At 41.8% G+C, this 15,524-nt stretch overlaps 1 protein-coding gene across 1 annotated transcript in view; it reads left to right on the top strand.

Annotated features, from left to right (window-relative positions):
- Positions 1–15,524, top strand: part of TXNDC11 (thioredoxin domain containing 11) — a 79,948-nt gene that overhangs the window by 24,935 nt on the left and 39,489 nt on the right. The window contains exon 5 of the mRNA XM_007939629.2: positions 9,248–9,341. Coding sequence (XP_007937820.1) covers positions 9,248–9,341 — 94 coding nt within the window. The remainder of the gene's footprint in view (positions 1–9,247; positions 9,342–15,524) is intronic.

The following is a 15,524-nucleotide window of genomic DNA, read 5'->3' as shown; positions in this document are numbered from 1 at the left end:
GTGGCGTCATTGTATTTAGATCTCTGTTAACTTTTCAGTCTTGCAGGTCCCGAGTGTCCTTGGGGTTGCTGGAAAGCCGAACGTGTTTTTAAGCTCCAGGAATCTGCAAGAGCGCTGTCTCTTTAAATATCCAAAATAGTCAAGCCACTTTTTAAACCTTCAAAATGGCGGCACTCTCCGGACCAGCAAAAGTCCACAGCTCATCCCACATTTCTCTTCACCTTCTCCGTTTGTTCCCCAGCGACCGTTCACAGTCCTCCATGCAGTCCCTGGCTGGCGGGGTGATATTTAGGTTAATTCTTAGGTCTTACCACCACTCGGGAATCTCCAAGCTGTCTGTGCTGTCAGGATCACTGCCAGACCGCAGCTCCGTCTGTCTCCTTTTTTTGGTATTTTCACACAAATTCTCCTGCTAGTTGGGGTTTAGTCCACTTGTATATCCTTCCCTTCAAGGCTCGGGGTCCAGGATTATCTTCTGTGTCTGTGTTAATTGGTTTCCCCTTTCTTTGTTGAAGAGGGTCTGTGCAGTTTTTCTGCCTAGTCTGCCATCTTGCCGGAACAGCCCTTGATTTGAATTTTTACAAATCCTGCAGATGAATGTTTTCAGTAACTTATTCAGATTATTAGATAGTGAATTACCCAGCAGAGTAGGAACTCTGGTGGCACAGTGGGTAATGCAGTAGGCTATTAACTAGAAGGTCAGTGTTTCGAAACCACCAGCCACTCTGTGGGAGAAAGTTGTGGCAGTGTGCTTCTGTATAGATTTATAGCCTAGGCAACCCTGTGGAGAAGTTCTTTTCTGTCCTGTAGGGTCACCATGAGTTTGTTTTTGGGTTTTATCTAGAAAAGTAGAAGTTTTTAAACCAATGAAAAATATTTCATTTTGATATCTCAAACCCAATTGTTTTAGTTGTCTAGTGCTGCTATGGGAGCTCTGGTGGCGTAGTGCCTAAGGCATTTGACTGCTACCCAGAAGGCTGGTGGTTCAAACCCACCAGTCACTCCTCAGAAGGAATGTTGGGCTATCTACTTCTACAGTGATAACACCTCGGAAACCCAAGGAGGGGTCACTATGAATCGGACCCAGCTCGACAGTATTGAGTTGAGTTAGTGCTGGTATAAGAGAAATACTACAAGTAGGTGGTTTTAACAAACAAATTTATTTTCTAACAGTTTAGGAAGCTAGAAGTTCAAATTCAGGGTGCTAACTCTAGGGGAAGGCTTTTTCTCTCTGTTGGCTCTGGAGGCAGGTCCTTGTCTCTCTTCTTCTGCTGGTTTCCATGTGGCTTGGCATCTGTCTTCCTCTATCTTGGTGTCTATCTCTGCCTGCTTCTCTGTGTCTGTCATGAAGGTGATTGGCTTAACACACCTTCTGTACCAATAAGGCCTCATTAACACAACAAATCCCATTCTCAGATCACTCTATAAGGTTAGGATTTACTTTGGGGGGACACAATTCAATCTATAACATACCTAAATCTGATTGCTGATCATTTAACCATGGTTTTATATTTGTAAAATATAACTCAGTCTAAGTGTAGTCTCTAGGTAAACAATTTTGCCTTTAACTTATGTAAACATTGCAGAAGGACAATGTTGTTGTTGTTGTTATGTGCCGTCGAGTCGGCCCCGACTCATAGCGACCCCTCCTTGGGTTTCCGAGGCAGTATCACTACGGAAGTAGGATTGCCCAACCTTCCTTCCGAGGAGTGGCTGGTGGGTTTGAACCGCCAGCCTTCTGGTTAGCAGTCAAGTGCTTTAGCCACTATGCTACCAGAGCTCCTAGAAGGACAATAAAAGATGGCTATTATAATAAGTACTTTGTAAATCCCCAAATACTTAGTCATTATTAGCAAAGGTGTAATGAGCGAGCTATGCATTTCTTTAGGTCCCCTACACTTTTCAAGTCCTTTTACTTCTGATGTGGCCAACAGCTCTGTGAGAGAGAGATGGAGCGGCTGAGAAAGCTAAGGTACCGAGTGTGTGATTTACCCCAAGTGAAGACTGGACAGTAGCCCAGGCCTTCTGCCTCCTAAAGTCCTTCCTTGTATACCATGCTCCTTCCTCAGAGAAATGTTTAAGGTCTCTAGTTTGAAACTTCATTATTGATCCAGAGGTAAAATTTTGAATATTTCAGTGTTTTATTTCATTTTGAACCTTTTTTAATTTGGCAGAAAAATTTGAAAGGTATTGGCTTTTTAATTGGACTGTAACTCGTTTTTCTTCAGTTTTACAAATTGGTCTAAGAATGAATAGTGATAAAGGATGGGGCTAGTGTGTTGATTCGCTGTTGAAACAGTGGTAGGGTTTTACTGTTTCTGGTTGTTAATTGGGCCATTGATACTCATTTTGCATGAGTAGGAGTGTCCTGTGTATGATAATCATAATATTTAGTAGGGTAGCGTCCAGAGTTTTCTTCACATATGTACACTAAAAGCTTCGAATTCTAATATTTTTTTCAACATCCTTCCCTTTAAGTATTGGTAGCTTTTATACTGGGGGCAATGGTGTTTAGTGGTAGAAGTCTCACCTTCCACGCTTGAGAGCCCCGTTTGACTTCCATCCAGTGCCCTCAAGCACAGCCTCCACTTGTCTGTCAGGGGGGCCCTGCTTGTGGTTAGGATGCTTGTGGTGGTGTGAACTGCTTCATATGGTCCTTCTAGCCATAGTCCTTGTGACTCCCGCCAGATGACTGAGTGGACTATGCAATTGTGAGGTGCTTGTGGCCTAGTAGGGAATTAAATAGCTTGTTAATTATGTAAGTAAGGAACATGGCATCCTTGTGTGGGTGGGGCCATTGAAATAAGGTGTGTGGAACCCTATCATGGGGATTGGTCATTTTTGCCATCTCACTGACCTTAAAATGAGCCATCCCAGAGGTGGAAAGGGACCATGACTGCTATCAAGAAAGAAGAGTCTAGAGTGGAGTGGGTCCTTTGGACCCGAGACCCCTGCGCTGAATCTCTCAACTCAGACAGAGGGAGAGCTGTAACACTACGTTGAGACAGTGAGAAATAGTAAGAAGCAGTAGCAGAGAAACAGTGGCAGCAGAGCCTGGCAGCAGAGACCAGCATGAGACAGAGTGGGAGCTTCCTGGCCCACAGAGGAGAAAGCTGAGTGCCTTCGGGTAGAAAGCTTATTGGTGGAGGAGGGTGCCTCCTGGGCACCTGCCAGCAGAGCTAAAAAAGCTTTGTAGCACTTGCCTGAGTAGGGCAGAGGCCAGACTGAGGGCCAAAGAGAGGTGTGTCTGTGTGGACGTAGCTGAGGGGAGACTGTCCTACCTGAAGAATTGTACCTTGAGTTGAGTATGCCAGAGCCTGAATTATAACCTGTTACTTCTCTCACCATACTCATGAGTATTGTTTGTGAGTTCTGTCACCATTGCATTGAATTACTGAACCCAGCAGAGAACTGGAGAGTGCTGTTGGGAGGGATGGTTGGTGTCAGAATTGGTAAAAAGGTTGGAGTGTGGAGGCATGTCTGACCTCCACCTTATAGGAATCAGCCTTGGGCTGTTGATGTGGATCTTGATCTTTCTTCCTCCGTGTGTAGTTAGAGGAGGTCTGACATCTCCCTCATCCTGTTTGCAATGTTGGATAGCTTTTAGCAGAGCTTTCAGACTAAGACGGACTAGGAAGAAAGGCCTGACGATTTCCTTCTGAAAATCGACCATTCAAAACCCTGTGGATGCCAAGAGTCTGATCTTGCTGTGCATGAAGTTGTGCTGAGTTGGGCCAGCTCCTGAGACAGCTAGCAACAGTAGCAACTCCGACATCAGTACAGCTGTCTTCCTCCTGTTTTTCAAAGCACTTGGCAGAATTATCTGATTTGTGCTTTGTAATTACAAATTATGTATGTGATCTGTGCTTTATCTGTAGTCAAAATATTTTCCACCTCTCTTTATGATTTATCCATTTAAGAGCAGTGATTTGCTACGTATCCATTCATTTAGTCTAGTAGCTTTGGTAAACCAAATTGTTTCCAATTTAAGTGGGATAGGGAAAAGCTTCAGAATCTTTGTGTGTAGTGGGGAAGTTCAGTAAGTTTCTAAGTGACAGAAAGTCTGAGAATTTTGAAGAAAAACCTAGGCGAATACCTGGTGCCTGTTATCATATTACTTGTATGTAAAATTCTACTTTGAATGTTGAGCAAATAGGTACCTTTCCTGTCTTATCATGGTTTTATAGCACTGTGAATGGTTTTGCATTTGCGAGGTGTGAGTAAACATCAGTGCAGGAACAGTTCACCTATCAGTGAGTGAGAACACACCATGCTGAATGTTCTCATGGCCACTAGAGGGTGTGTAGACCATCTGCTAAAATTTACACAACACTGCAAGTGGTACCCACTTGAAGAATTCTTTTGTGCTGATGAGGACTTCCTGGCTTAGCAAGACTACTTCCTATAAATGGCTCATTTTAACCTCTTCATTTTAGCATGTACTGAATCCACTGTACATCATTGTGATAGTTGGAGCTGTGTGTCGACTTGGCTGGACCACAATTCTGTGTGGTTTAAGCAGTTGTGATATGGGTTTTCCAATGATGGGATCAGATGTATAGGTTTTGAGCAGCTGATCCATTGAAAGGGAATTTCCCTAGGGGTGTGGCCTGCTTCCAGTATATTTATGGACATTCTGGGAAAAGAGACACTCTTCTGTGGATCGGGATTCTGCCTACAGCTGTCCATGAGCGAACAATCCACCATTCGGCCTGAAGATCTTGGATTTGTCATTCGTTGGTGTCAACAGCCAGTATACTGCCTGGCAACTCCTTAGCCCCTGTCAGCTGCGTGAGTTGGGAAAAGCCTTCAGCTTGACATTTGATCCAAGAACCAGCTCGGAGAGAGAGAACGGAGCCATTTTCCTAAGATAAATTTCTCTTTCTCTATGTATATAAGCTTGACTGGTTTTGTTTCTCTAGAGAACCCAGTCTAACACAATCATGAAATGGGATTAAAAACCCATAAACTGGATCAAGTTATAATCTGTCACCCACTATCTTTCATTCGTCAATGAATTGTAGACTTGATGAAGGAGATTTGTCTTACTTATCTTTCTTTCTCCTTTATTCATTAACAGATGTTTATTGTGTGTCTGCTCTGTGCCAGGCACACACACACTGAGTTGGAAATGCCGCTTTGAAAAAGAGAGACAAAGTCTCTGTTTCATGGAGGTATATTCCAGTAAGGGAGATAGGCAACAAACAGGAAAGCAAATAAATGAGATAATCTCAGATAGTAAGTGCTATAGAAAAAAACATGGGTGTGATGATAGAGATGGGGTGTGTGTGACTATTTTAGAAGATAGGGAATACTTCACTGAGGATGTGACATTTAGCAAAAATCTAAATAAACTAAAACCTGGGTGATATGAGGGAGCCCTTGTTGTACAGTGGTTAAGTACTTGGCTGCTAATTGAAAGGTTGGTGGTTCAAACCCACCATCTGCTCTTTAGGAATAGATCAGCATTTTGCTACCCTATAGAGCAGGTCTACTCTGTCCTGTAGGATCACTATGAGTCAGAATTGACTTAAAGGTAACAGGTTTGTTTTTAGTTTCTGTGCTGGGAGTGAGCCCTGGAGATTTGGAGAAAGTGCATTCGAGGAAGTGGGGACAGTAAAGGCCCTGAGGAAGGAATAGAACCTGTGGGGCCAGAGCAGAGAGGGCAGAGGAGACTCAGAATTCAAATATACTTCCATTGACAAGTGTACACATGTGTATATATACATAAGTACTTTAGTTACATATACGCATGTACATATATACATAAGTTTATAGGAGCTATGTTTTTTTCACTGGCCAGTTTTTTTCAGAAGTATATGGCCCCATTCTTCTTCCCAGTATGTCAGCCTGGAAGCTCTGCTGAAACCTGTGCACTGTGGGTAACCCAGTTGGTATTTGAAATACTGGTGGCATAACCTCCAGCCTCATGGCAACATGCAAGCCACCAGAGTATGACAAAATGACAGACGACAGACATGTCAAGATAAAACAAAAATCCTCACAACTGGACCAGTAAGCAGCATTGTGATAAATGGAGAAAAGGGTGAAGTTGTCAAAGATTTCATTTAATTTGGGTCTGCAGTCAACACCCATGGAAGCAATGGTCAAGAAATCAGACAATGTATTACACTAGGCAAATCTGCTCAGAAGACCTCTTTAAAGTGTTAAGAAGCAAAGATACCACTTTGAAGACTAGGGTGCACCTGACCCATGTCATAGTATTTTAAGTTGCCTCATATGTATGTGAGAGCTGGACAATGAATAAGGAAAACAGAAGAGTTGATACTTTGAATTGTGGTGTTGGTGAAGAATACTGAAAATACCATGGACTACCAAAGGAACTAACAAATCTGTCCTGGAAGAAGTATGGCTGGAATGCTCCTTGGAAGCGAGAATGGCCAGATTTTGCCTCAACTTTGGTCATGTTGTCAGGAGGAACCATTCCCTAGAGAAGGATATCATGCTTAGTAAAGTAAAGGGTCAGCCAAAGGGGAAAACCCTCAATGAGTTGGATTGACACAGTGGCTGCAATGATGGGCTCAGGTATAACAACCAGGGTGGGTATAGCACATACCTGGGCAGTGTTTTGCTCTGTTGTACACAGGGCTGCTAGGAGTTGGAGAGGACTCGAGAGCACCTAACAACATGGGGCAGATATCTACTTCTATAAAGCCACCTAAGATAATGTCATGTAGACAGAGAGCTAACATTTAACTTACTGCATTTTGAGCTATGGAACATTTATTAATAATTTAGAATGAGGTTATTCTGGGTTTTTTTAGTTTGGGAGGTTGGTCCAAATTTAAATACACACTAGTGAGTCTTTTTGGTTTTCCTTCATTTAGTTTCCAGTTTTGTTATCTGCAGTGTGATGGATTGCTATTATATGGCCTTTCTTGCTATGGTCTTATAACTCCCACTGAATGACCGGGTAGGACTATGCACATTAGGTGCTTGTGGCCTACCAAGGGGATTGGGTAGTTTAGTAATGCTAATAAGGTGCATGGCACCCTTCTGGAGGTGGGATCATGCAAATAAGATGTATGGAACCCTAAGAAGGGGATTGGTCACTTTTGCCATCCTGGTAGGCTTAAAATGAGCCATCCCAGAGGTGGACAGATAGGACCTTACTACCACCAAGAAGGGATGATAGAAGAGCATGCCCTTTGAACTTGGGGTCCCTGTGCTGAGAACTTTCTAGACCCAGGAGACAGAGAGCTGTAACACCAGAAATGGCCTGAGATGGTGAGAAGTGGCAGCAGGAGACCAGCTTGAGACAGTGCGTTGGGCTTCCTTCGATAGGAAAGATTATTGCACCATCTTTGTGTTGTTTTAAGCCTTTAGAATTCAAATATGGTATAATTCTTCTCAGCAATTCTAGATTAAAAACATTTTAAAGGATAGAACAAAAGAAAATCCTGTTTTCAATAACTGTGTGTTAGGCTGGGTTCTCTAGAGAAGTAAAACCAGTAAAGCTTATATATACATATAGAGAAAGAGAAATTTATCTTAGAAAAATGGCTCACACACTTACAGAAGCTGGCAGGTCTCAAGTTCTTGGATCAAATGTCAAGCTGGAGGCTTTTCCTGACTCACGTAGCTGCAGGGGCTGACGAGCTCAAGGTTGGCAGGCAGTATACCTGTTGTTGACTCCAAACAATGATGAATCCAAGATCTCCAGGCCAAATGGTGAATTGTTCACTCACGGACAGTTGTAGGCAGCACAACAGGATCCTGATCCACAGAAAAGTGTCTCTTTACCCAGAATATCCATAAATATACTGGAAGCAGGTCACACCCCTAGGGAAACTCCCTTTCAACGGATTGGCTGCTCAAAACATATACATCTGATCCCATCATGGGAATAACCCACATAACAACTGTTTAAACCACACAGAATTGTGGTCCAGCCAAGTTGACACATAGCTCCAACTGTCTGTCACACTCTGCTTTCTGATTTCCTCATTTGTTTGACACATTGGTTATTTGCTGGAGTTTTTATGTATTAGGATTAAACATTCAGTTTATACCAGTGAAAACCAATTAGTTTATTTACAGTTGAGTCTTAGGAGAGTAAGTGAGTGACTTGAATTTGAAAGACAGTATGTTCCACTACAGATCAGAAATTTCCTCTTTTATACAACATATTGATTTGAACTTTACCAGCAGATTACAATTTCTACCTATTAATGATCAAATCAGCTGTATTTATTTACTCAGAATATTGCGCTAAGTGATTTGGGGCCAAAAAGAAGGATCCTTGACGTTTGCCTTGAGCTTAATAGTTCCTTAGGTTCATTTTCACGGTAACCCCATGAGGAATTTTCTCTGCTGACAGACACGTTAGGAACAGAAGCTTCACTTTGAAGATTTCTCCCAAAGTCATTCAGCTGATAGAGCCTGGGCTTGAGCTTAGGACTTGAGTTTAGCACGCCAAGCACAGCACTCTTTCTTCTGGGATCTCATAGTTTGGTTTTTGAGATAGTTAGGATTATTACGGAACAAAGCTGGACAGATCGAGTGCCACAGGGCCTGGAGAGGAGACAGAATGCATCTGGTTGGAGACAGTAGTTAGTTTGGCAGAATGGAGAGGCATGTGCTAACCATAGAGAAACGGAATGAGCAAGTGGAGGAAAGTTTGGGAATGTGAAGGAGTGAGCGGCAGGGCCTTCTGCAGACTGACCTGCTGAGAGAGCAGCTGACCCCTGGGGATTGCTGGGTTGAGTTTGGGAAAGAGTGAGTCACTTGAAGGATGGTTTTGAGTACAAGTGGAGCCAATCAGATCTAATCTGATGTTGACCAAGTGTCGAGGTACATTGGGAGTGAGTGAAAGGAAACAACTGAGGAGGAAATTTAAAGACTGTTTAAAGAAGTTACTGACATTCCTAGACTGGAGCTGTTCAACAGGAAATTGATGGGAGGATTTTGAGCCAAGGGCCTAGAATTGTGCAGTCAACAGGGGGTGCAGAGAAGAGCCTACTGAGGGAGTGATAAGGAGTCTCACCTCTGTGCCGTCTTGTAGGAGATGCTGCAACTCTGTACCTTCCCGTTTGTTGTCCAAATGGATGGACAGGTCAACCCCAACCTGCAACCTTTCTCATGTGGTTAGGCTTTTTAAAAAATTGAAATGTAACAAAATGCATCATTGTCAGATTATACCAGCAGGCCTTTAGTTTTCAAACTTGCCTGCATTGCACAGTTGCCAGGGACGCAGCAGTTACTCTTTTTGCTCTTATTCCCACAGCCTGGAGTTCTTGGGTACTTTCAGTTCAGTGGTTCACCCCAGCCCCCTGGTTATCTGACCTTCTTCACATCAGCCTTGCATTCATTAAAAAAAGGTAAACGTGATTCCTGTTCAGACAGCTCAGCAGAAATGTACTGACATTGATATCTTTGCATATGTTATAATTGTGGTTAATTTTTTAAAGTTGATTTTCTTGATACTTTTTCTCAATGTATTTATAGTAAGTAATTACATTGTTTTATGTTCCATCAATAGCAAACAGGAAGTACTGTATTCTTCCAAATGTAGTCTCATAAATATTTAGCTTTTTAAAAATACAGCTTGATCGTACAATGTCTATAGTTTTACATTTTATAATTTATTATATCATATTTTTTTTTTTTTTTTTTAGTAGAGTTACAAGCTCTGGTCAGAGTTTTTAGTGGTTTTATAATCTGCCAGTTGAACATACCATACTTTAGTAGTACGCTTTCTTTGAGGAGTATTTTTACAGGTATAAAAATCATGTCACATTACAGCGTATTTAAAAAATAGAAATTACTTAAAAAGTCTACTGCCAGTTTCAAAATTCTCAAATCTATGTATTTGTTTCTGTAGTTGAATCATATATTATTTGGGGTCTAGCTTTCTAAATTGAACTTTGTATCACACTTAGGTTCTCGTGTTGCTCCATGCTATTTCTCTCCATCAGTCACTTCTACCAGGTTCTGTCAGATACATTGTTGTCTGTTGACTTGTCTCTACCTCCTTGTTACCACTATGGTCCAAGGCCCCATCAGCCCACATCTGGACTGTACCAGTGGACACTTAACTGGTATTCACTCTCACTCCTTTTCAAGCCAAGTTAAGAGTGACAGTCATAGGACCGAGTAGTTGATCCTGCGGGCTTGGGACCATAGTCACAGGGGACATCAAACTCAATTGGCATAACATACTATACAAAACATTGTTCCACCTACTACTTTGGCGAGTAGCGACTGGGACCTTAAAAGCTAGGAAGCTGCCATCTAGATGTAACAACGGGTCTCTCCTCGTCAAGAAGAAAGAAGAAAACCAAAATTAATGGAAACAATCAGTCCTAGCGACTGGTACACCATCTGATCTGCAACCTATACAACTATGAGACCAGAAGAACTAGATGGTGCCCAGCTACCACTGCCATCCACTTGGAAGGGATGTAGGAGATCCTGCATAAAGAGGGAGAACAATGTGGTACAAAACTCAAAATCATTTGGAGGCAAAAAAAAAAGAAGGTGGGGACCAGGTTTGCTGGTCCACTGGAGCCTGGTGTAACCACTGGGACTATGGCCCTTAGCTGCCCTTCAGGTCTGGAATTGAACCCACAACTGTGGTTTCCAGCCAAACAAAGTACAGGTATGTGAGTTAAACATTTACCTCAAGTAGACACACGCCCTGGAGAGAACAATCATGGGAGAAGGAAGGGCTGCTTATGCACAGGGAGATAGCTCAGGGTGCAGAAGAGTATGAAGGGATGGACACTGGGAGGAGGTAACTATGGGGAGGAAGTGGGAGGGGAGCTGCTGCATTGTAAATTTTGGTCAATGACATGAGACAAAGTATATGTGAACTGCTGTATGAAAAGTGAATTTACTCTGTAAATCTTCACCCAAATCCTAATAATAAAAAAAAAAAAAATAATAATAAAAAATAATAAAATAAAAAAAGAGTGACAGTCATAGAATATAGGTTGCAGCTCACATCCCTCCTCTGCTGTCACATCTCCCATGGCAGCCCACTGTGTGTGGGGAGAGCGCCAGGATTCTGACATTGCCTCTGCCCTCTCCCGCATTGCTCTCGTCACTGGCCCTCAGGCTCTGGGCTCTGCCTCCTCTGCTTCCTCTGCCTCCTCTGCCTCTGATTTGTGCTGGCCAAGTGCATTCTCATACCAGGGCCTTTGCAGGTACTAGTCCTTTTGCCTGGAATGTTCCCCCTACCTCCCTAGCCCTTCAGGCTCAGCTCTCCACCTGCCAGACCCTTACTCACCCATATGGGCCCAGCTCAAATACCACTTTTACAAAACCAAATCAAACTCACTGCCATCAGGTCGGATCCGACTCATAGCAACACCTCCTTTGGTTTCTGAGGTGGTGTCATTACGCAAGTAGATTGCCCAGCCTTCCTTCCAAGGAGTGGCTGGTGGGTTTGAGCCATCAGCCTTCTGGTTAACAGTCAAATGCCATAGGTACTGTGCCACCAGAGCTCCCAAATACTACTTAGACAATTTAAATAACTGACTTGTGCCCCAAGTCTAAATCTGTTTAATATTTGTCATCTTTCTAAGGGTAGGGACCTTGGATCTTCAGCCTAATGCTCTCTCTCCAGTGCCTGGCACATAGCAGGGGCTCAATCAGTATTTGCCAGATGAGTGGTGAAATTAAGGGCCATATACTCTTTCCCCCAGTAGATCATCCAAAAGTATGTAGCCATCTTTCCGTTATTGGATATTAGATGGCTTTTTTTCTTTTTTTAAAATAATATATTATTGTGTTTTAGTTGAAAGTTTAGACAGCAAATTAGGTTCCCCTTTAACTGTTTTTATGCAGACTATTTCATGCCCTTGGCTATGGTTTTTTACATCATGGCAGCATTCTCCTTATTTCCATTCTCTTTGTTTTGTTTCCATTGGTCTTGCTTCCCTTCCCCTCCTCACCTTCTCATCTGTACTTTTTTTTTTTGAACATTTTATTATGCTTTAGGTGAAAGTTTATATAGCAAATTAGTTTTCCAATCAGTAATTCATACCCAGATTGTCCCATGACATAGGTTGCTGTCCTTGCAATGTGCTAGCATTCTCCCCTTTTCCTCCGTGGGTTCACCCTTTGCATTCATCCAATTTCCCTGCCTTCTTATCTTTGGTTTTGGGCAAATTTAGGCTTCTTTTGTTACTGGATATTACATTAGGTTTTTTTCTTTTTGGGGTTTGTTAGTTTTTTGTTTTTGCTACTATAGCAGTATATCATTAATACATGCTTGGACAATCTACTGTGTTCACGTTTTCCACTTGTCGGGGAGGAAATCAGGTTGTCACATGAATATGTCTTCTGTCCACTTGAGAGATTGCAGGGCTTCAAGTGACCTTACAAGACTTAGGGAATCAAAGTTCAAACTTTGAAAACAAAATACTGCCAGCTTAAATAAACTTAAGAAGCAGACACTCAAAACTCTCTATGGAAAATTAAATAAAGCCCCTCAAAGAAGACCTCAACTGAAGATTACATGTGAAAGGGCGACCTCATGTCGTTTCACTGGGTTGGTGGCAGCTCTCAGGTCCCTGTGCTGGGAGGTATTTCAGGATTTCGGAGGGATGTCTTGTCGCATTAGTTCACTTGCATGCTGCTCTGCCGTGTGTTGTTGGTAGGTGCTGTCCAGTCAGCTCTGACTTATAGTGACCTATGTACAATAGAACGAAACCCTGCCTGGTCATGTACCGTCCTCACATATACTTGAGCCCATTATTGTTCTACTGTGCTGTCTTGTTGAGGGTCTTCTCCTGCTTTGCTGACCCTCCACTTTGCCAAGCATTGTGTCCTTCTCCAGGGAATGGTCCCTTCTGACAACATGACCAAAGTAGGTGAGATGAAGTCTGGCCATTCTTGCCTCTGAGGAACATTCTGGCTGTATTTGTGCCATGTGCTGTGAAATAAATCGTTCATCTTAAATTGTTCTTTTTTTTTTTCAGAGGTTTCCAAAATTGTGTTGCTTTTGGGAAAAATCTTTGCAAGTACAAGACAGTATCCTTTTCTTTCCTCTTTTTTAAGCTTTTTTTTTTTTTTTAAAGAAGAACCAAACTCACTGCTGTCGAGTCAAATCGGACTCATAGCGACCCCCCCCTTGGGTTTTCAAGGCGATATCTCTATGGACATAGATTGTCCAGTCTTCCTTCCAAGGAGTGGCTGGTGGCTTTGAACCCCCAGCCTTCTGGTTAGCACTCAAATGCCTTAGGCACTATGCCACCAGACCTCCCTTTGTAAGCTAAAGAAGGTGGTAAATGGATAAAAAACGATCTGCCTTGTCACGTCCAGAGTTTGACAGTGAATGCATGAGAGTTCTCAGAATGTTGGTCCCTTTACTACATTTCTACATTTCTTTCCTGTCTTGTGGTTCTTGTTGGATCTTGTAAAGATCCTATTCTGCATACAAGTTTACAGGTGCTCAGAATCATCCTAGGTAACCGTCATGCCTCAATTTTGTGAGTAACTTCCTATTTAAGCCTTACCTGAACCGTTTTGGGGATGATAGGGTGAATTTGGAATGACTTTCTATACTTGCACTGTGAAGCATTTTACTTTGGGCATCTGCCACCCCTCCATCTGCACCCCATTTCTTTCTCCTGTCCTGAAGTCAGATGATATTTTATTTGTCATTAGTAGTAAAGAGACATGGGTGAACCTCATTTTTTGAGTGGTACAGTTTCAGACGTAAATTGTAGGTTGGTGTCATGTTTAGATTGTGTGCACAAAGCTAGGTCTGAGGGACATTCTTAACATTGGATTGTGGCGAGCTTGACTGAAGGTGTGTTTGGATTGCTGTGATAGAAAGCAGATGTTAGCAAAATGCATGCCTTCCCATCTCCTTAATGATTTTTTTTTCTTTCTTTCAATCTTAGAAATAGCCAGGACGTTCTCTGAGTTTTACATTTGTTTCTTGAAGCTAGCTGGCTTTAATCCTGAAGCTAGTCCCCAAATCCTTTGCGTGTGGACCATGAATCCAGCATCGTGACTAGGAGCTGTGGGGGGTGTAAAGGGGAGAAAGTGTTCCTTGCCCTCAGGGAACTTAGGGTTTAGTTGTAAGATCTGATTCTAAGGTCCTTCACCACTCCCTTGAAAGAATATTTGTCTGGTGTTTTAATAGGGAAATAGAGAACGTTCACTACCACCCTTGCACTGTAACATTAACTGCTTTCTCCTTTTAACTGTTTCCTTTTGTCTCAGTTACCCATGTCTTTCACCTGTTGGTCTCGGCCTTAGTGCTGACCTGTCAGTTGATGCAGGCTGGCCTCTTAGGTGTATGGGCAGTGACCCTGATTATTTCTTGATGTTATCTTAGCCTTTTAACTTACATCATTTTTTAAAGTACAGACTTTATTATTTGTGTTTTTAACATTTATAATCTTGAGTCTAAATATTAAACATTAATATTATATTATTATTATTGAGTCTAAATATTAAAGTCTCAGAGTTTCTCTTTATGAGAACTTAACTGCATCTCATACTAGATCTCTAGTTTCTTAAAACAAAATGTAAGCTAGTATATACAGAGTTTAAAAAAGTGCTTTTTTTCTGAGCTGTGACTGTTGTAATGCACCTCTGACAAAAGACTGGTGCTCTTGATGTCTAAATGTCTGATTGCTACACTACATGTCTTACCAAATTGCAAAACAGTGTTTATACTATGCAGAAAATAATGAAGTAGTGTCAATTTTTAAAAAATAGTGAGTGTATATTTTCATGTAGTTGAATCTGTGACTCTTTTTCTGGATTTATTATCTTTTTATAAAAATCTGATCAACAGTTAGTGTATCTTCTTTTAAATTTAGAAAAATATTTAGCACTTTACCTGGAATTTTCATTGGCTTAAAATATGGAGTACAATTGATATTTTTACCCCCTTCCTATTGGCTAATAAGCACCATTTACAAAAGGGTGCTTCCTTTCTCGGTCATCTTGACAATGCCTGATTTATCACATAGAATACATGCCTACAAGTGCTTGGGTTTATGTTTTGATCTAGATACTTTGTTCTTTAATGAGTACATGCAATTTCACTTCTCGCATTGTCAGCTTGTGATCACCTGGTAAACTCTGGATCCCCTTCCTCTAGTTCTTGTGTTTGTGGAATATTCTTTGATATCTGCCCATGCCTTTGGATTGATTTTGGTTGGCATTATGTTAAATGTGTAAATTGACTTGGAGGTAATTAATATGATCTTAACATTTAGCTTCCCTTTCTAGAATCACAGCATGATTTTTCATTCAGATCTCCTAAATTTTTCATTATAGGTCTTGTACATCTCTCACTGATGTGTGATCATTATAAGGTACTGAATGATTCATCGAGGACCAGCAGTCTGTGTGTGTTTCAGGGCTCTGAAGGAAACCAGCTGTCTTTGACTCTCACTTCTCTATACTCTTCCCCAACTGTAAAGCCTGCTCGTCTTTGAAGCTTTACCCGTTTGATCTTGACAGACTTCAGGTTTCTTCTTTGGCCTAAAGAGTATCTGGTAGAGGGAATAGTATTATTATTCTTTTTTTTTTTT

Source organism: Orycteropus afer, unplaced genomic scaffold (genome assembly GCF_000298275.1).
Source record: "Orycteropus afer afer isolate SDZICR_OR568_19922 unplaced genomic scaffold, OryAfe1.0 scaffold00061, whole genome shotgun sequence".
NCBI classification, from domain to species: Eukaryota; Metazoa; Chordata; class Mammalia; order Tubulidentata; family Orycteropodidae; genus Orycteropus; species Orycteropus afer.
The sequence above is the reverse complement of the archived record's forward strand: the minus strand, read 5'-3'. Positions and strand labels throughout refer to the sequence as shown.